This window comes from Panthera tigris, chromosome C1 (assembly GCF_018350195.1).
Source record: "Panthera tigris isolate Pti1 chromosome C1, P.tigris_Pti1_mat1.1, whole genome shotgun sequence".
NCBI classification, from domain to species: Eukaryota; Metazoa; Chordata; class Mammalia; order Carnivora; family Felidae; genus Panthera; species Panthera tigris.
In genome coordinates, this window is record NC_056667.1 from 200,658,671 (window position 1) to 200,684,440 (window position 25,770).

The 25,770-nt window shown below is 56.1% G+C and overlaps 3 protein-coding genes across 5 annotated transcripts; 1 reads left to right on the forward strand and 2 right to left on the reverse strand.

Moving 5' to 3' along the window:
• Positions 1 to 91: 91 nt before the first annotated feature.
• On the reverse strand, positions 92 to 5,506 carry LOC102954561 (angio associated migratory cell protein). Of its 2 annotated transcripts, none has more exons than XM_042995314.1 (11): positions 5,294 to 5,506; positions 4,677 to 4,835; positions 3,889 to 4,008; positions 2,994 to 3,133; positions 2,596 to 2,740; positions 2,239 to 2,322; positions 1,788 to 1,903; positions 1,536 to 1,639; positions 1,294 to 1,384; positions 1,009 to 1,163; positions 92 to 556 (listed from the first exon to the last, which is right to left on the reverse strand). In XM_042995314.1, the coding sequence occupies exons 1-11, from the start codon at positions 5,412 to 5,414 to the stop codon at positions 481 to 483; spliced, it is 1,311 nt and encodes a 436-aa protein (XP_042851248.1). In that variant the 5' UTR covers positions 5,415 to 5,506; the 3' UTR covers positions 92 to 480. The 2 variants fall into 2 exon arrangements, with proteins under 2 accessions (XP_042851248.1, XP_007086273.2); XM_007086211.2 differs by having other exon boundaries at positions 4,677 to 4,832; positions 5,294 to 5,504.
• A 321-nt stretch (positions 5,507 to 5,827) lies between these two features.
• PNKD (PNKD metallo-beta-lactamase domain containing) lies at positions 5,828 to 8,328 on the forward strand. The gene is made up of 3 exons (XM_042995320.1): positions 5,828 to 5,928; positions 6,663 to 6,831; positions 7,937 to 8,328. Exons 1-3 carry the CDS (start codon positions 5,862 to 5,864, stop codon positions 8,127 to 8,129), a joined length of 429 nt encoding a protein of 142 aa, XP_042851254.1. The 5' UTR covers positions 5,828 to 5,861; the 3' UTR covers positions 8,130 to 8,328.
• A 733-nt stretch (positions 8,329 to 9,061) lies between these two features.
• Positions 9,062 to 25,713, reverse strand: TMBIM1 (transmembrane BAX inhibitor motif containing 1). Of its 2 annotated transcripts, none has more exons than XM_042995318.1 (12): positions 25,612 to 25,713; positions 16,604 to 16,828; positions 15,247 to 15,347; positions 14,361 to 14,425; positions 14,104 to 14,157; positions 13,534 to 13,584; positions 12,977 to 13,016; positions 12,677 to 12,714; positions 12,404 to 12,491; positions 11,987 to 12,082; positions 10,931 to 10,984; positions 9,062 to 10,522 (listed from the first exon to the last, which is right to left on the reverse strand). In XM_042995318.1, exons 2-12 carry the CDS (start codon positions 16,803 to 16,805, stop codon positions 10,376 to 10,378), a joined length of 936 nt encoding a protein of 311 aa, XP_042851252.1. In that variant the 5' UTR covers positions 16,806 to 16,828; positions 25,612 to 25,713; the 3' UTR covers positions 9,062 to 10,375. The 2 variants fall into 2 exon arrangements, with proteins under 2 accessions (XP_042851252.1, XP_042851253.1); XM_042995319.1 differs by lacking the exon at positions 25,612 to 25,713 and adding an exon at positions 20,281 to 20,491.
• Between the last annotated feature and the right edge of the window lie 57 nt (positions 25,714 to 25,770).

Below are 25,770 nucleotides of genomic sequence, written 5' to 3' on the forward strand. Positions count from 1 at the left end.
TCTAGCAGATTGTGCAGCGAATCTCACCCTGACAGGCCCCCGACTGGTTCCTCATTTCCAGGCGCCACAAAATCCACACACACACGCCATCTCTGGGAAGTATATTTTATTTACATTTTTAAAATCTGTAACTAATATCTCTTCCTCCTTTCCACCCCCCGAGACTTGGGAAGGGAAAGAACGGGGACCTCAGAGACCTACTCCCCACGTCCAAACACACACCCCCGTGGCTCACACCAGCAAATGAAAGTGAAAGAGAAAGAGGCCTGACCCCCCTCTGAAGGGTCCGCAGGTCTGGGCGAGGGTAGGGGGGGCCAAGGGGTGGGTCTCTTAAGAGAGGGGACAGGGGGGCAAATCAGTTTGAAGGGGTTGGAAAGTAGTCCGAGGCCCCCCCCCCTCTTCCCTCGTACCCTACCACCTCTGCTGGTGGGGTTCTCCCTTCACCCCTCAACACCAGACACAGAGCAGAGGCTGCAGCCATTAGCGGTCAGGTCTCTGGACGCAAAATACTTTTGCTTTGTGGTCTCCTGACGTAGTCACCACCAGAGAGGCATCTCTGTAGACAGAAAGCACAGGTCGATGGGACGGAATGACCTGGGGCCCGGCCCCAAGCCCGCTACCCAGAGGCCCTCGGCTGGTCTCCTCCAGCGCATCCTCAATTCCAGATCAGTAGTGCCTGGCGCCGGGTTGCTGGGCCCACACTGACTGAACACACTTGGATCAGCCATCAGTAAGGGGATCAGAAAAGAGCCGCAGCAGCGAGGGAGACGATCCCCGCCCCTCAGCCCCTGAACCGAGACGTGAGGCCCCGGGTACGTCACTGTCAACCCGAAGTGACAACTCCCTCAGGCTGCCCAGCACTTCTGCCTCACAAGCCACCACCAGGCCTTGGCTCCCAGCTTCCCTCAGGAATCCCCTCCCGCACCCCAAGGACCCTATGGCCCCCCGTGTGCTATTCCCACCTTCCGAGTACACAAGGAGACTCTAGCCCTTGCCCAATTCACTTACTTGCTGAGGGCAAAGTCCAGGATCTCGGCCGTGTGGCCCCGGTAGTCAGTAAGCAAGCGGCCGGTCCGAGCGTCCCAGAGGCGCACGATGCCGTCCAGGCTGCAAGTGTAAACCACGGCGGTGCCTGCCTCCCACAGCAGTTGCACGATGCCCGACTACGCCAGGGTACGACAGAGACACAGCGGAAGTCAGGGGCGGGACAGCTGACAGGCGTGTGCCCCCACCCGCCTCACGGAGGGAGGAGGGGAGGAGAGAGCCACAGCCATAGCTGCGGGCAGCCTGTACCTGGTGCTGACACTGGTGCCTGAGAGTCTGTGTAGACAAGTCATAGATGGCCAAGGTCCCGTCCAGGTAGCCAACAGCTGCAAGAGGCATCCTGGGCAGAGAAGAGAACCACGAAGGCTCGCAGAGGGACCTGGACTCGCGCACTCTTCACTCCTCCCGGTTCCCCGGCCCAGGCACCTCTCGCCAAGCCCCCTTCTCCCCAGCTGCCTTTGGCTCCAGGCCGAGGCCTTTCTCTCACTCACACGCTGCAGAAGCCCAAGGACTCCACGGAATTGGACTCGCTCTCCTCCCCTTCTCCCACGCTGGGCTGGGAGGCCACGGTTTCAGGTCTGAAAACACCCACTACCTGTAAACCACGGGAGAGAATCAGAGGATCGGAGGAAGGCTGACTGGAAGGCGGAAAGGCAACGGGAAAGGGGGCGAGAGAATAATCAGAGAGGAAGAGGAAGACACAGAAAGCAGAGCCTAACAGCCAGGCTCCAGGTCGCGCTCACCTTGCCGGTGGTGGCACTGACCAGCTTGGCCTGGCAGTCCACAGAGCCAGTTAGGATCAGGCTGCCGTCCTGGTTGGTGGCGACACAGGTCAGAGGGCCCTGGTGACCCTCAGTCCCTAGGATGGAGCAGACGGCTAAGTCAGGCTTCCTCCCGGCCCCTGAGTCCTGCCCCAGGCCTTCTCCACAGAGGCCCAGTTAACCCTTCCCCTGCCTCGGATGCTTTTATTTACTTATTTATTTTAATATTTATTCATTTTTGAGAGCGACAGAGACAGCGCAAGTGGAAGGAGGGGCAGAGAGAGAGGGAGACACAGAATCCGAAGCAGGCTCCAGGCTCTGAGCTGTCTGCATAGAGCCCGACGTGCAGCTCGAGCTCACAGACCGTGAGATCGTGACCTGAGACAAAGCTGGACGCTTAACCGACTGAGCCACCCAGGCGCCCCTTGGATACCTTTTAATACATGGATTGGGCTTCCCTGCTTCAGGTCCCAGATCCTGATGGTGCCATCCTCATAGCCGACCACAGCTCTCTTCCCTGGAGGGCCACAGGCACAGACGGAGAGAGAAAGCACCCTCAGGCACACCCAGCAAAGGCGGGGGCGGGGAGATGAGAAAGTAAGGGAACAGACGCTGCCCCAGGGACTAGTGGAGAAAACCGAGTTCGGGGTAGGAAAAGGGAAGCGGTCCTGCTCTGGGGCCTGGGTCCCTGCTCCAGACAGCAGGCCTTGGAGTCTGCAGGCCACGGCTTGGGAGGGAGCCCAGGAAGGTGAGTAAACCTGGATCCCACCTCTCCGCACCCAAGACTCACCATCAGGGAGGACTCGGCCACAGGTAGCTGGGCAGTTGGGACCTTGGAAGGTCTTGCAGTCACCGTTTGGGACCTTCCACATCCAGGCGTTGCCATCAGCCGTGCCCGCCAGTAGGACAGGTGCCCGAGGGTGCCATTCCATCCACTGGACAGAGAGGAAATCACCCTGTCGCCCCATCCCACCCAGGAGCCTGTCCTATAAGCTCCACCCAAGCTGCCCCTGCTTCCAAGGTCAGCACGGACGGCACAGGGAACAGACACAGACGCCCTTGCTCAAGGCACCCTGGGAGCGCACTGGCTTATAGCTGGCTTGGTCTGGTAAAGGCCAGACCGGATCCCCAAGTTCTCACTCTCTACCCGAGGCCCCACGTAGCTGAACACCACTCTGATGATCTCACCTCCAGATCTCCTGCTTCAAAGGACCAGACCTCCTCCTTGGTGTCCACCTGCCACACTTTCAAGAGGCCACTCATGTCCCCTGTGGCCACTAGGGTAGAGTCGTGGCTGAAACCAGCACAAGTAACCGAGTCTTTATGGCCTGCAAGGGAAAGTAGGCAGAAAGAGAGGAAAACATCAGGGTTCCCAGGTGTCTCGCCCCCAGAAAGGACCAGCTCGGTAGAAAAGAAGAGTGAGTCTCACCACCCCACCATAACGGGTGATCAAACTCACTGCCACTCCAGGAGTCGATACCCCCAGATCTCCTCAGGGGCGAATGCTGGCTTCCTACTCAACCATGCCTAGCCCGGCCTATGTCCTGCCCACACTGTCCACTCCACACCTCTGCCCAAAATACCCACTCCTCCTCTCTGCCTAACTATTCTCACACCAGGGCGCCTGGGTGGCTCAGTCGGTTGAGCGTCTGATTCTTGGTTTCAGCTCAGGTCATGATCTCACAGTTTTGTGGGTTCGAGCCCCGTGTCTGACTCTGCGCAGGCAGCACAGAGCCTGCTCAGGATTCTCTCTCTCCCAATCTCTCTGTCCCTCTGCTGTGCACACTGTCTCTGTCTCTCTCTTAAAATAAATATATAAAAAAGTTCTTAAATAAAACAGATAAAGAAATAAATATTCCCACACCAGTGCTACCTCCTCCCAGACCTTTCCCACCCTCCTCTGACCAACAGTGGCTCCCTCCCCAGTGCCCAAGACAGACAAAGTTACTCTGCTTTGAGAGCCTCAGGCCCAGCACAGAGCTGGCACAAAGTGGGACTCACTAAATAGCTACTGGGTGCACAACCACTGCAGGCTAGCCCCCTAAGACCGCTACAGGAACACGACCTCACGCGCGCCCCTCACCTGCACACTCAAAGAGAAGCTCCCCATCACTGAGCCTCCACACGAAAGCTTTGTCATCTTCACCCCCTGTCACCGCCAAGGTGTTGGTCTTGGGGTCCAGGCTCACGCAAAACACAGATGCTGTCCCAAGAGATATTCCGTAAATGGACAGGGCTCCCCGCTAAGGTTCTGTCCTTCAGAACCTTCAGGAAGCCCACCCCGTTCCACCCAAAGCAGCATGTATTTCCTCCTGGAAATGAAGGGCGCATCCAAGTGCTTCGAAGTTTCAAACATCAGGTTGTTGGAGAAATCCCTCCAAAAGCTTGCCAAGCCCCAAGTCCCTCCCCAGGCCTGACCCCTTCACTACCCCAGACTCGTGCATAGACAAGAGGAGTGTACACGTGCAAGGCTTCCAGTTCTCTGCACGGGCTGCCACCAGGCTGAGCACAGAGTGGGACAGCACCGTGTGACTTACCTTATTAAGAGCTAATATTGGAAAAGATTATATAAAATGCGCTCAAAAAGGTACTATCATCCCTAATTTACAACAGGGTAATTTTCTGAAAAGAAACTAAGACCCAGAGAGATTAATAAAGATCGTAAGTCAGTAAGCAGCCACAGGAGGATGGGAACCCAGGTGTCTCGGCTGGCTCAGGAGCCACGCTCTGTCCCACTCCATCACAGTGTGAGCTCCAGGCCCGTCTGTTTCCCCATCTCCACGTCCCTTCTAATGCTCCGTACACAGCAGGTGTCTGATGTTCCAATGCCCACCTGCACTGAGTTTCTGACGGAACTCCTCAGAGACCTACCTGAGTGCAATGCAAAGGTGACTTCGCTATCATCTGGGCCCTCCATGCTGCCGACCACCCCTTCCTGGGGTTCCAGAACCCAGCCCTCCTCATTGCCCTCTTCCTCTTCTTCCTCTTCTTCAAAGTCCACATCTTCCATCTCTTGGGCCAGATCATCTGCTTCGGGGAGAGGGTTAAAAGATGGGGCTCGGCAGGCAGTACGAAAGAGGGCAGGGGAGAGGTGTGGGGAGGCCTGACGCTGGCGTGCAGCAAGAGGGTCGGCTGAGGTCAGGCAGCCAGGGTGAAGCGGGGGCGAGAAGCGGCAGGGAGGAGGGGGCATCTGGGACGGAAGACAGGAGAGGTCTGAGGACCTGGGGTTGGCCAGAGACAGTGTAAGAAGGGAGGACCGAGGGGATGATGGGAAGGGGGTGTGTGAGGGGAAGGGCCAGAGGAGGCGTCAGGGGAACCCCCACCCCTGCCAGGCCTGAGAACTAAGTGTGGGGGTAGGGCAGGGGGGAAGGGCGAAGGAGGTCGGTAGGAATGACCGGTGGGGAGGGGAAGGGAGAGGGGGGAAGCAGGGGTCAGAGGCCAGGGGTGAGCGCCTCCTGTCCCACGGCCTGAGGAGCGGCAGTTCTCACCTGGGTCCGGCGGACCAGGATCCAGTTCTACCACCTCGATAATCTCCTCATCACCATGGAAGCTTAGGGTCTCCAGTGGAGGGGTGTCAGCAGCGGCCCCGCTCTCGGATTCGGACTCCATGCGGCGCAAGCGGCCGATCCACTTCTTTGGGCCCAAACGCCTCCCAGAGTCAGCTCTGCGCGACGACGCGGAACTCGAGCCCCTCCTCCCGGGAGGAAGTAGGCGTAAGCGACTCTCCGGCAGGAAGAGCGGCGGCCGTTCGGCCAATAGCGAAGGGGGCTGACTGGCTGACTCACCAATCACAGGGCAGAGTTGGGAGACGGGGACGGGGCGTGGCAGGGAGAATCCAAACTCCGCCCGGCCTGGCTCCGCCTCCAACAGGAGGGAAACAAGCGAGCGTGCGCGCCTCCGGGGTCTCCTGGGAAGAGTAGTTCTCCTGGGTCCCCTCGTGGGCTTCTGGGAGTTGTAGTTTCTGGTCTGTAGGCAGGACGGAAGGAGCGGGGGAGGCCCCTTACGCAAACTACAATTCCCGGCGGGGAGCGCGGTGAAGGGGGGTGGGATCTGAACATGGCGGCGGTGGTAGCTGCTACGGCGCTGAAGGGCCGGGGGGCGAGAAATGCCCGCGTCCTCCGGGGTAAGGAGAGGGACCCCGGGGAGGGCAGGACTGCAGGGGGTCCCCCTTTTTATACATCCCGACCAACGATAGCAGGAGGTCATGGCTGTCGGTTCCTGCCCGCACCCCTCTGCAGGATCATAAAGAGTCTGGGGGCTAAAAGATGCTCTCTAGAGGTCACCCAGTCCATCCCCCTGCCTTCAAGTTACACGACACCTCTAGGGTCATGCTGCGAGAGGGAGCTCCGAGGAAGCCTTTTAGACTCCCGCGCTCCAGGTGTTTCACACTCACCGCAGTGCAGAGGAAAGAGCCCTGGAATTCAGGAGGCTTGGGTTCTAGCCCCGGATAATTAGCAGTTTGACCTTGGGCGAAGCAGTTCATCTTTCGGGGCTTCGGTTTCCTCTTCTATAAAATGAGGGGATGGAGTAGACTACCTTTAAGCTCCCAGTGCTAACATTCTGCAGTTTGAAAACCTTTTTCTCGGATTTCCTTCATACGTCTTATGTGAGTCCCACTGCAGTCCTTCACATCCTGTCGTCTGAGCAGATGAAGAACAACGAAGCTCGTTCTCCTGGCACCAGGGTGATGAGCCCGCAGTGACGTGGAAGTGGCTTCCAAAGGTGCCACCTCGATGGCAATTTTCCCATTTCCCTTTGGATTCTCCCTGGCACTTGTTACTCCAGACTGCAGTCACTCCCCTTCCTCCCGCGGGCTTTCTTCTCATACTCTCTTACTGACCTTTCTTCCATCCACAGGGATCCTCTCAGGAGCCACAGCTAACAAGGCGTCCCAGAACAGGACCCGGGCGCTGCAAAGCCACAGCTCCCCAGAGTGCAAGGAGGAGCCTGAGCCCCTATCCCCTGAGCTGGAATACATTCCCAGAAAGAGGGGCAAGAACCCCATGAAAGCTGTGGGACTAGCCTGGTGAGTTTCAGTTAACTCTTTGCCCACCAATGGGGAGTGGCACAGGGGAGGGCGGGACCCAGAAACTTCTCTTAAGTTTCAGGTGGTGAGTTGAATCCAAGGTTGTGGGGACAGAATTGCTTGGTGTGAGGACCGGAATCTCAGAGGAATGGGGCAGGGGAGTTGGGAAAGTATGTGGAATTGGAGAGACAGTGGGCTTTCTGTGTAGTAAGCTGAGCTAATCTGATGTGAATTTGGGCCCCTGGCCTCATTCTCTTTTTTGGGAGCTTGGGGTGAAACCCAGTTGAGATCTTTCATTGAGATCGTGTGAGATTACATTAGGTGTATAAGTAGCATCTACAAGGTGTTCAATACATCATTATTTGGATCTGACTCTGGCCTTAATATGTGTTGTTGGTCAATATTAAAAAGAAAGGAGAGGGAAATTAACATATTTTTTTTCCACACCTCAGGTGTGCCGGTACTTTACAGTGTAACGTTTTAGCTTTTCTGAGATAAATAGTACATCCCCTAAGTACAAAAAACAAAAAGCATTACAAAAATTACGTCTCGTTTCACAGGAGGGAACTGAGGCTCAGAGGTGGGATTCTCACCAGGTCTTGTGACTCCATGCCCTTTCCCCCACACCAAAGTGCCTCCCAAGTAGTGGTTACTGAGATTAAGAGGGGGAGCCTGGGAGGGGATGTGGGGCAGTTAAGGTAGAGGGAAACTTTGCCAACACTTGGAGAAGGAAAGAGGATGGGCTGTCTGGAGAACCTTGCAGAGTCAGTATGGCAGGATTGCGGGACTCGTGTTGAGGAGTGTCAAGCTAGAGGGGAGAGGAATGGAAAGGTGGACAGAGACCCAACCACACTGGGCTTTTGGTGCTGTGCCTAGGAGTTTGGATTTGGCCAGAAAGTGACGGAGCGCTGTTACAGAGTCTTAAGCAGTGCAGCAGCAGGCTCTGATTTGCTTGGGACCCTCCAGCAGCCGGTGCAGAGGCTGCATAGACACAAGAGGTATTGCAGTGTGCGTGTCATCGATGAAGCTGGAATGAGATTCCCCCAGCTCCACTGGCTCAGGCCTGGCCCCTCCCCAAACCCCATGCACATCTCCCCACCCCTAGGGCCATCGGCTTCCCCTGTGGTGTCCTCCTCTTCATCCTCACCAAGCGGGAAGTGGACAAGGACCGTTTGAAGCAGATGAAGGCTCGGCAGAACATGCGGGCATCCAACACGGGCGAGTATGAGAGCCAGAGGTTCAGGGCCTCCTCCCAACATGCCCCGTCTCCTGAAGCCGGGTCGGGGGTGCAAGCCTGAGGAACACTGCAACCCTCCCCTAGACCGTATTGACTGTGGCCTCCAGAGCGCAGTCCTTTGGGTTTGGCCGTGATTCTGGTCCTTGCCTGTGAGGTCCACCAGAGGGCGCCTGATGCCCAGGCTGCTGCCAGCCCCTACCCCACCCCTCCGGAGAAGCCAGCCAAAGGCAAATAAAGTTACTAAGTGTTTTGAGCCGAAAGGAACCAGGACTGGGCTTGTGATTCCCTTGGGATGGGAGGGGCAGAGGGAGGGCTTGGTTACTCACATATGCTCCCTCTCACAGAAGCACTCAGTGTTCCCGGCTGGCTGGTTGGGGAAACCACAGAGACTTAAGTACAACAAGCCTAGGCTCAGGCCCTGGGGACCAGGCCCTCAGAGCTGTTGGCCCGGAGGGTGGAGTCCTACTGAGCCTCTAACAAAAAATAAAGAGAATCAAAAAGGGCATTCAGGGTGTGGGGGAAAAAACACGACTCCTCTTGGTCTAGTCCAAGTGACTCAGCCTCTCTGGGCCTCAGTTTCCTTGTTTGTGAGAGGGTTTGGACTAGTGGTTTCTAAGACATGAGTTCTAAACTTGAACCTGTGGTGCATCTCCCCCCATCAGTGTGAAAATCACGTGTACACATACAGCTTTGTGAGTAAGAGAGTTCCTAGCTCTCGTGTGCTTTTGTGAAGGGTCCATGATGCAGAAAAGGTCACGTTACCACTCTCATTCAGAGAGAGACCATTCGTCCGCGCCAGACCCGGTATTGCTAAGGTTGAACCTTTATCGATCTACTGCGTCCATCACCAGGAAGCACTGGGGCAAAATATGTTTTGTGATCTTAGACAAGGTAGAGGAAACCAAACCAAAATGCAGAGGTAGGAAGTGGACGGTTTGGGCAGAGCCAGACCAGCCAGAGTGGACACCTTAAAGAAACCAGAGCCAAGTAGGGTTTTAACTCCGAAACACAAAACTTTATTACGTTTCTACTTATGTCCTTTTGTGTGATATATTTAGGACCAAGTACTTAAGAGAAGTCCTAAGTATACCCTTGGGCTGATTTGGTTTCTACCCCCACTGACAGAAGGACTCTTGTCCTCCTTCCCCATTCCAGCTTGAGGCACTTGGTGTCACGAAGAAAGTGGCAGCTGGCTGGAGAGATGAGGCTCAAGTCTAAAATCCCCCAGCACAAGTTAAGAACAAACTGAGAGGGGAAGTCTCCTTTTGCTCAGGATCCTTCCCAGGTTAGCACAAGGAAAGAACACAGAAATTTCCATGGACACCACAGTAGGCTTTCATACCCCTCAGATCAGGGAGAGGACCCCAGAGCATTTTCCTGCCCCCACCCTGGCCTTTCTTCACCCTGGTACTTCCTGGCCCCACTTATAATCCTACAAACCACCCCATCTCCTGAGCTTTGCTCCTCACTTTCTTCTCTGAGCAGCTTGAGCACAGGAAGCAAGAGGTCTCTCTGACCAGAGATCTCAGAAGCTCCCAAGGAGGCCCCAGGGAGCTTTGGAGAATGGGGACCAGATGGCTGTGGACAGGCCTGCCCTCTCCACCACCACAAGCCATGAGGAAGCCCAGAGTAGATGCTGTTCTGTCTTGGCCCGTCCTTGGCTTTGCTTACTCTCCTCGTCCTCCCCTATTCCAAATGAACAGTATGTACATGCCATCGAAAGAAGAGGGACTGAAGCAGGGGAGACCCATGGGCACAGATCTCCTCTACCTTTGTGAGCCGGAAGGCACTAAGGGTTGTCAGAGGAGTACAGGATAATGGCCAGTGAGTCCAGGAGGCTGGGGACAAAGCTCTCTGGCTTTGTTGGGGGTTGAGGGAGGAAACAGCTTCAGCTACCAAGCCCAGAAGCCTATGGCAGAGGTGGGAGGGGACACCTCATCACCCCAAAGTTACTTCTACTTTTCATATTCCCTTTTGGCTGTAGAATAGGCTTTTTCTGTCCTCCCTGCAACCCCAGCAGTCGAGAAGAATTTGGTGCCATGGAGTGGGTGGAGGGAGGAGGCACGTCTTCTGCCTGGTCCCTGCCGAGTCTACCAGAGGCAAGAGTTAGTCCCCGGTTCCTCCAGCCCCGCCAGGTCCCTGCACATCCACCGCCACAGAGGCCACCCGTCCCAGGACAGAAAGGAAACTGGGCATATTACTGGAGGGGAAGGAAGGGGGTCTGAGGTCCGGACTCCAGTCACAGGGCCCAGCCCTCTAGGGAAGGGAGAGCCCACAGTGGGCGCACAGTGGGGTGGAAGGTGCTCCTTAATTGCGGTCCCCCACCAGCTGCAGCACAAAGGTGAAAATGTAGATGATGTCAGTGTAGATCTGCAGGGCGCCAGTGATGTAGTCCTCCGGGCTGATGGTGTGCTTTCGGTTTCCCAGGACCAGCTGCGTGTCATAAGCCAGGAACTGCAGGAACAGGGAAGGCTCGAGTGAGGGCTCAGGGGCCAGAGGTCCTGTCTGGTTCTTGTTTCATAAGCACATCTGTCCTAGGAGCCTCCATGCCATGCAGTGTACTTAGGGACTCTTTAATGACCAGAACAACCCATGGTCTCTCCCCTCAAATGGTTCAGTCTAGGAAGGCAGAAAGACACGCCATCATCTATAATACAGCCTGCTGGGTATTCACAGCAGGCGAATGAACGAGCGATGGCAGGAATGCCCAGGAAATCGGTCACCTCTTGACCGTGGAAAGAGGAAAGGGCAGCTGTGGCCCCACTCCCTGGCTCCCAAGCAGCCTAAACTCCTGCTCCACCTGTATAGTTCCTCTTCTCCAGCTCCCACTCCCCTTCCTAGAGACAGCAGGGCCTTACTCACCAAGGTGAAGCAAATGGCCCCCAGAGCAGCATAGACCATGTGGAGCCAGTAAATCTGGGGAGAGGGGACAGGGACAGTGTTAGAGATCTTAGCAAAGCACAGACCCAGGCAGTCCCTCAGGGCCATTTCCCCCAGAATTCTGGCATCTGAGTGGGGAGACCCAGGAAGGTAGCTATGTGAAAGGACTACTTCTGCCTTCCACATCCTGAAAGAAATTAGGAATAGTAACATATTTGGGGTGCCTGGCTGGCTCATCTGGTAGAGCTTGTGAGTGTTGACTTCAGGGTTGTGAGTTCGAGCCCCACGTTGGGTAGAGATTACTTAAAAAAAAGAACAGTAACATTTGGCAGAGAAAACAGAGGCCATCCTCCAGGGATCATATAAAACCAATCTCCAAAGTTAGTTAGGTTACAGAAGTGTCCACTGTACTTCTGGAAAAAAGCAGGTGGTTGAGCTATAGCTCTGGGAGGGGCAGGAGCCAGGCAGGTACAGCTTGAAGAGCCCTAGACATAGTCAGCATTCAGTAGAGTGGTTCCTGCAGCCTGGTGTGGGAGGGAAGCCCCACTACCACCCTGACGACTGTCAGAATCATGGACCCCCAGGGCAGCCTGCTCAACAGCCCTCCAGGTGCCTGTCCACAGAAGGGTAGGGCCAGCCATGGTCAAGTAGGCAGGTGGCCCTCCTGATTGTACGCCTCCCTTCCCAGCACCACACTCCCCTCCTCGGGGGTCCCCTCCATCGAAGCCCATCTGCCATCTCCCTCCTCGAACCTGACTTCAGCTGCCAGACACATCTCACCCACTGTTTCCCATAGGAATTCCGTAATGTCATCCAGGGCTTCAGGTTCTACGGTGCCCAGGGCCTTCCATCTCCTAACAGAGACGACCCTAACCAAAGGATGGTGCTCCAGCATTGGTGCCTTTTCTAGCCAGCTGAGAGCTTCCAGAAGTCAGAGCCTGCCCGGATGCCTGGGGCGTGGGCGTGCTGCAACACTTCACACGGAAAGTCTCCTGTGAATGTTAGGTTTGCGGACCGCAGCTCTCCCAGGACACTCACATATTTGAAGGACAGCACAATGGCGGTGACAATCCCAGTCACCATCATCACAATTCCCAGGACACAGAAGAGGCCTGTGCACGAGGTGAAGTCCACCTGCCAGGAAGGGAGGAGGAAGCACCTGTCAGACAAGTGTCACAACTAGCAGCCCAGCTAGACTGCCCTGCCTCCCCCCCCAGGGAGTCCCAGTGCTGCTTCTTGGAAGGCCTGGGCGTAACCATGACGTTCTAAGGACAGACACAAGAAGCAGTTTTATAGCTGCAGACAGGAGGGGAAGGGGACTAGACTCTCCAAGGGAAATCCCTGGTGTAGAGGAGTCTGGGCCCTCACAGGCCTGCTCAACTGCCAAGCCTGGAGGGCCAGGTTTATAGAAGAAAGGAGGTGGGGTGGCCAGGGAAGGGCCCTCCATACCCTCACCTTGGTCTGGAAGCAGAAGATGGTGACCGAAATGGACACCACGGCAGTGATGATCATTGCAATGATGACGGCTTTGGTTTCATACACACTGAGGAGAAGGAGTTCAGAGAGGCCAAAGGGATAGATAAGTCATGTATGAATGCCTTCAAAACCATCCCTTCTAGAAGGATCTTGCCCAGCATCCACCCACGCAGATGACTGCCAGCCCAGGGATGCCCCGCTCCCACATAACAGACACTTCACAAGAGTGCGGTGGTTTGTCCTGGAATATACCTGGAAATGGTGCCCGTCATGAAGCCCATGGCAAGAGTCTGAGGGAAGGACAGAGACAAGAGTGAAACACATGAGAAAGGTGGCATGGAGGCATGGCCACAGTAGATTGCCAGAGCTGGGGGGGCAAATGTGACTGAGTAGGAAAGAGGCAGTGATGAGACCAATGCCATGGGTCAGGTTAGGGTCGGGGAGAGAGCCAGGGACATCTTCCACAGTGGTGTCCCCAGCCCCTTCCCTGGGACCAACTCTCTCTCTCTCTCACACCATCTCCACACCCTCCCTCAACCCTTCTAGACTTACAAAGAGGGTCAGCAGGATGATATTCCATGGGAAACGGCGTCTGAAGGGAAAGAGACCGTGTGTGATTAAGCGACTTGGGTCTAGCCCGGTATCAGAGGCTCCTTTAGCAGAAGGAAGTTCTTGGCTCAGGTGCGTAGAGAATTAGGCCTTGACTTGGGGGTGGGGAGGCGGGCATGGCCTTTGGTACCTGCTCGGGGGTTCTATGCAGGGACAACATGGGGCAGTGGGACAGACCTGGGCAATGGAGCCACAAACACCTGGGTCCAGTTGCAGTTCTTACAATGACTGCGTGACCGTGAGAAAGTTACTCAACCTCTGAGCCTTTGGTTTTCCATATGTGTTAAATGGTTAAAACGTTACATACCTTGCAGATGTACTGTAAAAATTACAGCCGCGTGGCTGAATAGATCCCACCCACCCAGGGGACTTTGTACGCACCTCAACTTCAACTGCGCCCATGACCACGCAGCTGCTCTAGGGATCCCCTTGCTTCCCCAAACACTTGCCCCTCCCTCGGGCCCCCCACCATCCCTTCTCATCGTCTGTCCAGGACTCACCTGGGTCCCTGGCAGCAGGCGAGGGTCAGATAGGTGCCCAGGAAGACAGCACTGGGGAGAGAGAGATGAGGAAATGGACGACAGGCCCAGCCTGCCCCTCAGCCCCATCTGGGCCCCGCCTGGTGGCACTCACCAGGCCGGCAGGCTGGGAGCCGTTGGGAAGTCTGAGGGGAAGCCGCCCAGGACAAGTACCCCCGCCAAGGACACCAAGAACCTCTGAGACAGGGGGCTTGGCCAGGAAGGAGGCTGAAGGAGACCGTGGCAGACAGACTAGGAGAATCCGGGGACCATTTGGCAGTGTGCATGCAGCCACCAGCCCCCCACCCCCTGCTCCCAGGAGCTCTGCGGTGCTGTTACTCCTCACTTGGTGGCTCACACACACCCACCCTTGCCAGCACAGCCGGCAGCCTGGAGGGCCCCTCAAAAAGCATTTTGATCGCTGCCCTGAGAAAAGCTGGTCAGTTGTCTCCCGCTCATCTCGCTGCCCCACCCCCAACACACACACACACACACACACACACACACACACACACACACACACACACACAGCAGACAGGCGCAGAGACTCACTAGGACACATAGTAGACAAACAGGTTTCTCCTCACGAAATCGCCAACTGGTTTCCTGTGGAGCAGGGGAGGACAAGGGAGGGGAGTCACACACCTCACACTCCGTCACACCTCAGCCCGGCTGCCTCCCTGCCCAGGCCCTCCCAGCAGCCTGCGTTCCCGCCGCCCACCCTGGCCACCGCATGCAAACTCCCCTTCCAGTGCATCTGAGCACAGGGCCCGGCGCCACCCGCAGGGCCCCCGAGTCCTCAGACTCACACAAAGGTGAAGATAGCGATGATGGCCACCGTGATGAGCAGCTGGATGGAGATGATGCTGTAAACCTGGAACACAGGCCAGGGTGGGGGCAGCATGTGTCACCATCCCCCGTGTCCCCCCGGGAAGCAGCCAGTCCCCCCCCAAGAGCCCCAAAGACCCTACTACCCTGCCCACGTCTTTTACGGGGGGCGAGGGGGCCCCTTCTTAATGGTGAAGGATCTCCTTCTTACTTCATTTCCACTAGGGCCCTCCTCGGCTGCAGCCTGGCCCGAAGGCCCCCCACCCTTGAGGAGTCTGGCTCAGATACTAGACGCACCCTCAGAGCTGACCCCCACCTCCAGCTGCTCCCTGACATCTCCCCCACCCCCTGTCCAACACCTAGCCTCAGTTCCCCACTTACTCCCCCTGCCTCGCTGCACTACCGGGTGTGGCCTCCACACTTCTGGGAGTTCAGTGTGACGTCTGTCAGGTATCTACCTCCTCGGGTATCCACCTACTCGGAGCAGGGCACCGTGCAGATGTGAGATGGGGGAGGGATGGAGTATAAAAGAGTTTGATCATTCTGACTTCAAGTTGCTCACAGTCTAACAGGAGAAAGACGTTTGGGGAGGACAGAACACTTTGGCGAAGCCCGCCTAGATTTTCCCAGATTGAATCTGTCCCCCACCACAAGGTCAAGGAAGAGAAGAGTGAAAGGCGGGGAACGTGGGTCAGCGGAGCTGGGGGCCCCTCTGAGGGCAGGGCAGGACTAAAGAGAATTCGGAAGGCAACAGCGTATCTGCATGGGAACGAGTGCCCCGGAACTAATAGTGTCTGGCCATCTCCACCCCCGGCCCCACCCCATTCCCACAGCCTACGTACAGTGGCCTCCCCGCCCATATCTCACCTTTCGGATGAAGGTGTGTCGGACTTTCCTGTCATCCCATTCTCCAGGCCCGAAGCTTTCACTCACTGCTCTCTCCTCCGCATCATAGCCCTGGCCTGGGCCTGGGAACAGATCAAATATGACCAACTGGGGGCCTGGGACATGTGGCCTCAATCCCAAAGCCTGCATGACATTATCTCAGAGTCTCAGGGATCTCCAGCCGAAAGACAAGGGTATAACTCAGGAACTCCTCACCCAAATCAGGTCCTCTGGATGCTCTCAGAGTAACCCAGGGATGGCCTGGGCACCATGCGGAGCCGAGCGTCCCTGTCACAAGGGGACTTTGGTGTAAGCCATCCCATCGGTGTGCATTCACTGATGGCTCCTGTATGGGGGTGCCCGGCCCACACCTGAGTGCTCTGGGGGATGAACACTCATGATCTTCAACTAGGGGTCATGATCTAGTGAGGAAGCCAGGCAGGGGCAGGGCTTGGGGCATCAGCCAGAGGAGCTGGCAGGGCTGGAGCAGGGGCGTCACGGATGGAAGGAGGAAGAGGAAGATAGAAACATAGCGCATGTGTGGAGGGTGGAGAACAGAGTGAGGAGCATAATCTGCATCCGGCAAACATCAGCACTCGGGGATGCCAGCGGCCTGCGTGCACAGGACAAAGCATGACTGTGACCGTGACTGATGTGCTAGTATTCCCAACAGAACACAGATGGCCAGCTGAGAGCTGGCCGTGCCCCAGAATTCCAGAGGCTACAGGACTCAAAACATTCCTTCAATGCTTCCTTGGACACTGCTTTCAAAATCCGCATGTGAGCCATTCAGGAAAAATCCCTGCATTCTAATCTCTCATTTCTGACCAAACAGAGCATTTACCTGCCATGACATTTATCAGACATCCAAATGACTTCTGGATGTCTGTAAGACTCAGATGTTACCTTAAAGGATGAGGACTTGTCAGCATCGAGAATATTTAAGGGAAAAAAAAAAAAGTGCCTCAGGTACCAAAGGCAGTTACTAGAAGAGAGGAGTCCAGGGGGTGGCAACTGTCTAGCTAGGACACGGAAATGGCCTCCAGGAACCAGTTGCCTTACCCCGCCACTTTCTCATCTGATATGGAAGTTCTGGTGTGTGTCTATGGACTCAGTCTCCTTGCTGAATAAAGGGGCTAGTGGGTGGCTCAGGGCCAGGTACTAAGGGGACGGGGTGGGTGGGGGCAGGTAACAAAGATGGTGAAACAGGAGAGATCTAAGGAGAAGATGAAAAAAGGGATGGGACAGGAAGCTGAGATGGAAGGAAAAGAGGTGGCCTCATGTGGTACAAGTGCTGCCTCGTCCCCCCCCCCCCGCCAGCTGCCCCTCGGGGACTCACCGTAGTTCATGGGCATCGGGTGGATGGGGGGCATAGGCTGTGGATAGCCAGCAGGGTGACCGTAGCCAGGCTGTGGGTAGGCCGGGTAGGCCGGGTAGCCACCAGGCAGGACAGACGGCTGCCCGTAGCCCCCCTGGGGCGGAGGGCCAGGGTACAGAGGGTTGCGGTCCTCATACGGAGGGGGGGCACTGGGGCTGGACATGGCCGCTCAAGGGCTGAGGGCACCTGAAATGGAGATGAGAAAATCAGTCAGGAGTGCCCGGACCCAGCTCACGGGGCCCTAGTCCAGGCTGCCTCTATAGAGAGGGGACCCTCACATTTTCTCTCTTGATCGTGATCACAGTGTCATCCTCTGCCCACAGGCCATCCTCCCCATCCCCACCAGCTCAGCCCCTGTCCCTCTGCCTTCATGCCAGCTTTCTGTCTACGGCCCTCCCTCCTGTGCCGCTTCGTGCCCCCAGGAAAGCAGAAGGGGGGATTTGTGCAGGAGCCCAGAGCAGTCACTGGGCATCAGTGGTGTGAGAGACAAGGGACGGAAGCCCGGGAACTCCCCTGTGCTCATTTAAGAAAAGTTTTCAGTGACCACAGAAGAAGCTTGATGGCCCCAGCCAAGCCTGGGGGTGAGTCACGGGGCCAGCCGGGACCCATTGAAGGAGTCAGCCCAGCCCCCACAGCAGCTGGCAGGAGCCTCAGGCCTGAAAGGCAGAGCTGGGGAGGAGCCAGGGCTCTAAGTGGAGGGGGAGGACAAGCTAGCCCCAGGGCCGAGCCACCAGGCCCAAGTGGGAGGGCAGGGGGCCCGTGGCCAGTGGCTCCGTGGCCAGTGGCTGAGTCAGGGGACGCCTGAGAGGCCTGGGCGAGTAGCTGCCTGGGGCTGGCCACTCAGGGCTGGGGAGCTGCACAAAAAAGGTGAGGCCAGAGACAGGACTTTCTGGTTCCTTCAAATAACAGCTAAGGTGCATCCGACGGGTGTCGCAGCATATGGCTGCTACTGTTCTCTTCACAGCCTTGCCAGGTAGTAGATAGTGCGTACAGGGCCCCGAAACCCCCTGGGAGGGAGAGACCCATGTTTTGGGCTCTGGAGCCTCTGGTATCCCCGTGATTCCTGCCTGTTCCCCAGCAGGAGCTGTGGCTAAGTGGGGAGGAGAATGCACTGATGAGTCATGCCTCAAGACCCAGCAGGTGTCTTCTCCGTGGCAGGAGGAGTCCCACGGCCAGGGGAGGGCTGAGGAACGAGGAGGGAACCCCAAAAACACAGCTGAGAGGGACCTCCAGGTCTTATGGCCCCAAATGCTCAATTTAGAGAAGAGGAACAAGGCGCAGAACAGTGAAGCGACTCTTGACTCCCCAGGGCCACAGAACGAGCAGGTTAATGGTACAACCGGAACTGAGGCCTTCAGGGTCCTGGGTCTGCATCCTCTATATTAGGCTGTGTTCTTTCTGCCTCTTAGGCCAAATAAATGTCCTCCAGGCCTGGTGTTCCCCTCTGAGATGGCAAAGATGGGGGCTTGGGAGAAGCTAAGAAGGGGGTCCCTGAAAAGCCTTGACAGGGCCATGACCTCCTCCTACAGCATCTCCCAAGGGGCAGACCTTTAGGACCCCCCAGGGAGGAAGCACCCCCGGATCCAGGCAGGCAGACGTGCTCAGAACCTCTGCTGGAAGGAAGAGAGAACCGGCTTCTCTTTTTAGGGCACCCCGCACAGTCCAGGGATCAGATAAAGAATTGTCTTATCTCTTCTCTCTTAGGAGAACTGGGATAATTCAGAGAGGAAAGTGGTGGGGAGGGGCAGGGAGGAGGGATCGGATATCAGGCCAGGGCTCTAAATGGGTTACTTTGAGGAAAGCTGTTCTCCATCTTCCCAGAGTAGATGGGCCAGCACAACAAGAATGTGTCAGGTCAGAAATAAGAAAGACCTTTCTGACAGTGAGGGTGTGACAGCAAACCAAGGCTTCAAAAGCAGGGTCATGGTGAAGGTCCTGCACAGTGGAGCAGGGCGACCTGAGGAAATAAGGAGTGAAAGAGAACGAGAGAAGACCAAACACGGAGTGTTGTGAGCATAAGAAACAGATATTAACTGCTTTGGAAATGTCCCGGTCTTCCGTAAGGATAGGGTAATAAGTATAAATATGTGAATCTTAATAGATTTTGAAAAAGGAAGAAACATGAACTGGCTCTCCTCCCCTGAGGCAAAAGGCTCCTTCTCCTTACACCCCTCTGCCCGTCCCTCTCCAAGAATCCCCTTTTAACTCCACCAAGAGAATGGCATCCTGTCTATAGGAAGAGGTGCAAACAGGTCACTTTGGAGTAGGGCTATATCTAAAACTTATTAAAAAAAGAAAGGGGTGCCTGGCGGGCTCAGTCAGTGGAGCATACAACTCTTGATCTCAGGGTTGTAAGTTCAAGCCCCATGTTGGGTGTAGGGATTACATAAAAAAAAAACAAAATATTAAAAAAAAAAAAAAACTTACTATGGAGTAGGGCTATGTGTTATTATTACAGCCATCTCAGCCCGGGGTTCCTGTGATGCCCACCCATCTGGGTGATGGCACACAGATGAATAGGCTGAGCATGGCCCAAGAGGCACTGGCAGAAAAGGCCCTGTGGTTTGAAGCCCCAGCTGGGCCACCACAGGTGATGACACCATGACCTGGCCCTGTCTCCTGCTGGGGGTGCTCCTCTATAAAATGAGGTGTTATGGGTCAGATGATCTGTGAGCTCATTTCCTGCTCTAACAGATTGTGAACTATCTGAGGCACCCAGCGACATGGGGCTTCCCCTTTGCCTGGCCAGCAGTGACCCCTCCCTCCTCCCTCTAAGCCAAGCTGGGCAAACAGGCTCCTTTCCAGACCACAGGGGCTGTGGCCCCAGGGTAAATCATGGAGAGGAAGGTCAGCCTCGGATTGGCCACCAGGTCTCCAGGGGCCTGGTCCAGCTCAGGAGGCCGCTGACTCACGAGGACTCCCTCTGCACGTTCTCACCCCTCCCTTTGACTCTTCTGAGGAATTCACCAGTAGACCCGCCTGCTGGAGACGCAGCAGCTCACAGTCCAGTTCTCCAAAGGCTCAGCCACCAGCCCATGCTCACCAGAGACTGGCACTGACCATGTCACCTCACTATGACTCACTGTCTCCACCTGGAGAATGGGTTTAACACTCTTAACAATACCGTTCTCAGAGTTGTAAAAATATGCATAAAGCACTTAGAAGGGTACCTGACCCCTGATAAAAACAGTAAATGCTGGCTTTTTATAGTTATTATTTTATTAGTCCTTACAGTAGTCCAACAGGGTGGATGATGTTATCCCTATTTACAAATGAAGAAATAGAGGCTTAGAAGAATTAAGTCACTTGCCCAAAGTTACTTAGCTAGGGTGTGATGAAGTCAACACCTGAGCGCCAAGACGGACTGCAGAGCCCCATGCTCTCATCTCTCATTTTGATGCCCCATCTATCTAAGCCTCTCGTCACCACTCACGGCTACCCGTTTAAGACCCTCTAATGACAACAGAAGGCTCACATAGCAAAGGACATGGAACCACTCAGGCCCCTCCGTAATTCCCCATCTCCCGGTTCCCAAACACCGCCAGGAGGTTAAGAGGGTGTTCAGAGCTAGAGATTCTTAAATGACAGAGCTAAAAGCAAACTCTCTCATCTAAGGTGAGCCAGCCCACTCGCTTTACCAGCCAGACGGGGAAGTCGAGTGACCTCTCCATGGTCAGGGTCATGTTGCTGGACCTGAGGCGGGGCCTACATCCCCGCTCTCTGATGTGCAGTCCTGGGCACAGGAGAAGGGGAGAGCATTCAGGCGAGTCAGAGGAGTGGCAGAACACAGCCACACCCACCTCTGAGCAGTGCCAGGCGGGCAGGAGCCTTGGCCCACAGCCTGGCCTGCCCCCTGACAGCTGCCCAGCCTACATGAGGGCCCTGGTCACTCTGTGTCATGGAGACCTCGGAGAAGGATGAGGTTTGGGGCCCGCCTCTGCCTAGGCAGTAGGGAAAGGGGGAAGTGGTCAGTGTTTACTTTCAGAGCTGTGAGGAATGGTAGGCGCTGGAGAATGTGGAGTTGAAAGAGAAGGAGGGGAAAGAGGAGGGAGACGATCCAGAGATGGGGAGGATGACTGATGCCCAAAGACTAGAAACCAGGAGTCAGGTCATCTGGGTTCTGCCAGTAGCTAGTAGAGGAGCTCACAGTCTCCCTGGGCTAAAGGGACCTTGAAGGGTCCCCACTGGAAGCACGAATTTTCCTAAAACACAGTAGGCATTCAGTTTCTCCTGAACACACTCCAACAACAGGGAGCAAGGCTGTGCCACTTGCAGGCAGCCTGAATCATTAGAACATTCTTCCCCACCATGCCTGTTATCAAGACGTTCTACCTGCCCCATCCTTGCCATGTTACAGATCTAAGTCTGCTCCCCCATCGTCAAGACCCCAATCCCCCACCAGAAGGAGCCAGAAGCTCTCCTTTCTCCTCCAGACCCAGCTGTCCCAGCAGCAGCAGTGGGCGGGCTCAAACACAGGACTTGTTGGCTGTCGAGGTTTTCAGGTACAGCCTTGGGGAAACAGCCCCTTCCCCCGGAGCCACCTCGGTGTGGCCACCACAGCTCTGGCCAGCTGAGGCCCAGGCTCAGGCTCCCCTGGGCGCACCTGAAGGGTTAAGGCTCTGGAATCTGCAGAGAGGAGGCCTGAGCTACTGAAGTCACAGCAAGCAAGCAAGCAAGCAAGCAAGCAAGCGGGTGTGTGTTGGAGGGAGGGGCGGAAAGGAGCAGCTGACTGGTCCAGGCAGCCTGCCCTCCTCACTGCCAGGAACCGATGCCCAGAGTCAGAATGGAAAGAATAGCTCAGAGTGTGCATCTCAGGAAACCCCACCCGGCAGGCACAGGAACACAGCCCCTGGCCTCGTAGGACGGTCTCCTTCCCTCCCTTTTCCTCTACCTACCCCAACTCCTGCAGCTCTCCCCAACCCCCAAGAACCACACCCCCACCCCCAGCACAGAGCCACCAGGGCAGAGGACTAAAAAAGATACACCCAGGAGTGTCTGGGCAGTCACCAGGCCTGCTGCTGCACACGGACCAAGAGGCCCAGAATCAACTTATCCTTCAGTCTGCCTGGCTTCTGGGAATAACAGGATGACTCTGAGGGGATCTAAAACCTGACGTAAGAGACGGAGTGGCCTTTAGAAATCATCCGGTTATCTAACAGACAAGGAAACCCCAATGCCAAGAAAGTTCCTGTCCCAGCCCACAAAAGGGCCTCTTGGTCATGGGTTTGGAACTTCCATCCCCAGCCCTGCCCAGTGAGGCGGGGCCAGAACAAGATACCCTTTCCCCCTTATCCTCGCCCCCCGCCCCCATCATGCCTTCCTGCTCAGAAGTAGATAAGACTGCCAACCCATGACTTCTGTCCCAGCCCCAGCCCCGAGCCAGGGTGGCCTCTCTCAGATCTGAGGCTAAGAGGGGTGAGGAAGATGCCCTGGAGAGCAGAAGTAAGCCAGGCCCCACAGCTTCAGCCCCCGTCAGTGGGTGATAGAATTGTGCCGGCAGTGTGGGTGAGCTCAGCGACCCCAGCCACATCTATGGTCCCAAAGGCCGGGCCATGCAGATGAGGGAGGAGAATTCAGAGACACAGCCCCTATCCACCTCCTCCTTTGGTTTCCTCTCTGCCTCTCAGTTGGACTTCAAGACTAGGAGGGAGCAGAGGCAGGCAGAATTAACAACCCACCATGCAGAAAGGAACGAACCCTTCCCTGTGATAGGCAGGGAAGGAAGAGAACCGCTCACAGCAGTAAGTAACGTATCTGTCATTGGCTACTCAGGCAGGTCTGAGCCTCACAACGGCCCTCTGGGGTGCATGTTCTTACCCTCACTCTACAGATAAAACTGAAATTCAGACAAAAACAGATCTAGGGTCCCACAGCAGGCAAACAGCAGAGATGTGTTTGAACCCAGATTTGAGGTCTGATTTTACAGTTCATGCCCTTTGCTTTGACACCTGCTTGGAACAGAAGCCCCTGAGGCACGCCCACCAGCCACCTGTGTGCCCAGGCCAGCACCTGGGGCGGGCTGAGGTAGCAAAGACCTTTTCCCTTGCACAAAGTCAGTCCAACGCCAGAGCCCTGGGTTAGAAGGCAGGGAGCAGAGTTCTCGTCCTGGTCTTAACCCCACTGTGAGTCATGGTGGGCCACTCCACATCTCTGGACTCACTTTTCTCCTCCATAAAACAAGTACATGGAACCAAAAGATCAAGTCCATTCTGACTCCAAGAGTCTCTGCTTCTGAATGAGCAGCGGGTTTCAGGGCAGAATGACCCACGGGTTTCAGGGCAGAGTGACACATTTCCTAAGGAATCTACGCTGGGGTCACTACTGATGTAAAATGTCCGCAGAGGCAGAGGCACCTGACACATTCCGGGTTTGGGACTGGCCCTAATGCCCTCTCCTCCCAAACTGCCCCATACTGCCCTCTGGACCCTGCAGCCAGCATTTCCTGGGTGCTCACTTACCCCAGAGTCTGCAAAGAAAGAACGTGACACCGTAGACAAGAAAGATTACCAGGCAGGAAGGCGAGAGACCCGGGCTCAAAAGTTCTAACCCTGCCACCAGGCAAATGCCCTCCCTCGGCTTCCTTTTCCCCCAAATCAGCCCCCATGGGGGCAAAGGGGAGGGACTCATTACCCAGAACCATGGCATTGAAAGCTAAATTCATCCAGCCAGGCATTTCCCAGACTGCTCTAAAGAACACTACCCCGGGAGATGTTAACAAATGAGCTCTGAAACAGATAAGTTTGAAAAACAATCCATACCCCTTTTGGAAATTCCCAAGGCACAAGGGCATTTTTAGCTTCTGAGCAGCCCTGCCGTGAGCAAAAGCTGTTCAACTTTGTTTCACCCAGTTTTCCTCCAAACTTGCTCAAGCCTGAAACATTTTTATCAGAGCACACCTAATTAATATCCTGTGGGATCCTGACCAGGCCACCTTTGTTTTACAGATAGACCCAACCCTGAGAATGATTCATGTCCCAACTCCTCATATCTTAAAATCCCTGTCCTTCTACCCAGCCCTCAGAGCAGTCACATGAAGTACAGGCATGCCCCCTCACTCTGAGTCAGTTCACTGCCAGCCAGCGTCCACGGCAAGGGTCCCTCTCCTCTCTACCCCCCACCTCCCAGACAGCTGCTATTATATTCTCCACGGTGGAATTTACTGATCTACTGCCAAGGGCTGGGGGGACATCTTCAACTAGCATAGAACCAGGAGACTGGCATCGCCTACCATCCCCTTGCTGTCATGGGAAAAAATACAAATCATTAAACACAAGAAAAAGGACTCATTCTTATCTTCCTCCCTGACCAGTGTATGGAGTACCCTCAGTACCGGCACTGTGGCCTGTAGACTTCTGAATATCATCTCTACTTCAAAACAAGACCCAAGTTTTGGCTCAGAATCTCAACTCTTAGGGTTGGAGGTCAAGGCCCTCCCCTGTACAGCAGTCCCAACAGAATGCTCAAGAAAGCCCACATCAGCATTAACCGTGTTGTTAGCGGAGACCTTCTTCCCAGAGCTGTCTCGGCTTCCCCTCTCTGACCCTGCCCCTGCAGCCCTCCGAAGACACAAGTGTATGTCCCTTCTCTGGGGCCTCTGTGCTTTCTGAAGGACCCTGGGTGAGAAGTTTGGGGGGTGGATGGAAGTGCTCTGAGGTAGACAGCTTCCAGCTGAGGCCCCTGTTCCCATGGGAGGAGTCTGAGCTGAGGTGGCTATTACCCCAGCTCATGACATGAAGCTCTCCCCACACTTATGGTGTAACCCATCATTACGTCTCTGACGTGCCCATTTTTACAAGCGAGGCCCTGAGGTCATGGCACCAGAAGACAGAAGAAGTCAATGCCCTTGACATTTGTGTGGTCCCGCCACTTCTTTCTAAGTTACAAACTGGGTCCTCTGTTTGGGTCCCGTGGCTAGAGAGGCAGGGACAGCAGGCAGGTGAGGAGAAAGTAAGGCTGCCCCTCGGCCCCCGACAAAGCAGCCCCAAGGCAGCACCTGGCTCCCCCTGCCACCACTGGCCAGGCCAAAGGCGCCAGCTTTGAAACCAAAGCTCACTGGTGAGATGAATATTTCAGAGCCCCAGAGAACTGGACACCTGAAGGACCTGCCATGACATCTGGCCCTGACCCTGGTTCCCTGACCCCCACTTAATCCCATGTCCAGGTTCCTCAGGTAGAATGCCACCCCCTGGATACCACACCCAGGCCACAGTGGGGTGAGAGGGGATGGACACCCTGGAGGACAAGCTGATGCAGGACCCACAGATCAGGGCCAAGCCTCCCAGCAGCCTTCCCCTGCTGGCACTCCCACTGGCTCCTGGCTCCTTCCCCAGCTCCACTTGTTTTCCCCTTTCCCATGTTCCCGTTGGGTTTTTATGCTGACCCAAAGAGGCCACGAGGAGGACAGTACTTCCTTGTAGCTTTCTGAATCCAGCCTGGGCACAGTGGCTGGAAGCAGGCAGGCTGAGGCAAAGTCACGGTGACAGGGGTGGCACTTCCCCACGGCAAGCATAGAGGGCTGCTGACCCCTCCCCCCACTCACTCACAGACTCATTCACCTGTCTACACCGAGGCTGGCACCAGGCTCCCCGGCCGCTCCCCTCCCCCTCCCACCAGCCGAGGGACCTGACAGCCTCATCCCACGCGCAACTGGCCACTCTGGGGGCTCGTACGGGGGACACGCCCTGCGACGCACGCGCCAGAAAGAGGGGGACGCGACACCCACAGACCCTGGCCCGCTCGCTGGTGCCCACCACCCACTGCTCGGCTCCCAACGCCAAACAGGCGCCACCCGGCCTCCCGGGGAGCAGCGGGAAAGCGAAACTCCAAGGGCGAAGGCAACAGATTCCCATTCCGGCACCGCCTCCCCGGGCCGAGCACTCGGAAAAAGTTTGGGGCGTCGTCCCAGCTCTGGCTCCGTCCCCGCCGACACGGGGTCCCCAACTCCCGCCGGCCCCGGTCCCCTGGCTTGCCTGACCGCTCCGACGGTGCGCTCCCGGCCTCCCTCCCGGCGCGGCGAGTCCGGCACCGAGCGCGCTGACCAGGCCTGGGCTGGGCTGGGGCTCCGCGCCCCGCCCCGTCGTCCCAACCCCGTGGGGCGGGGCCTCGGGGCGCCGCCAGGGGGCGCTGGG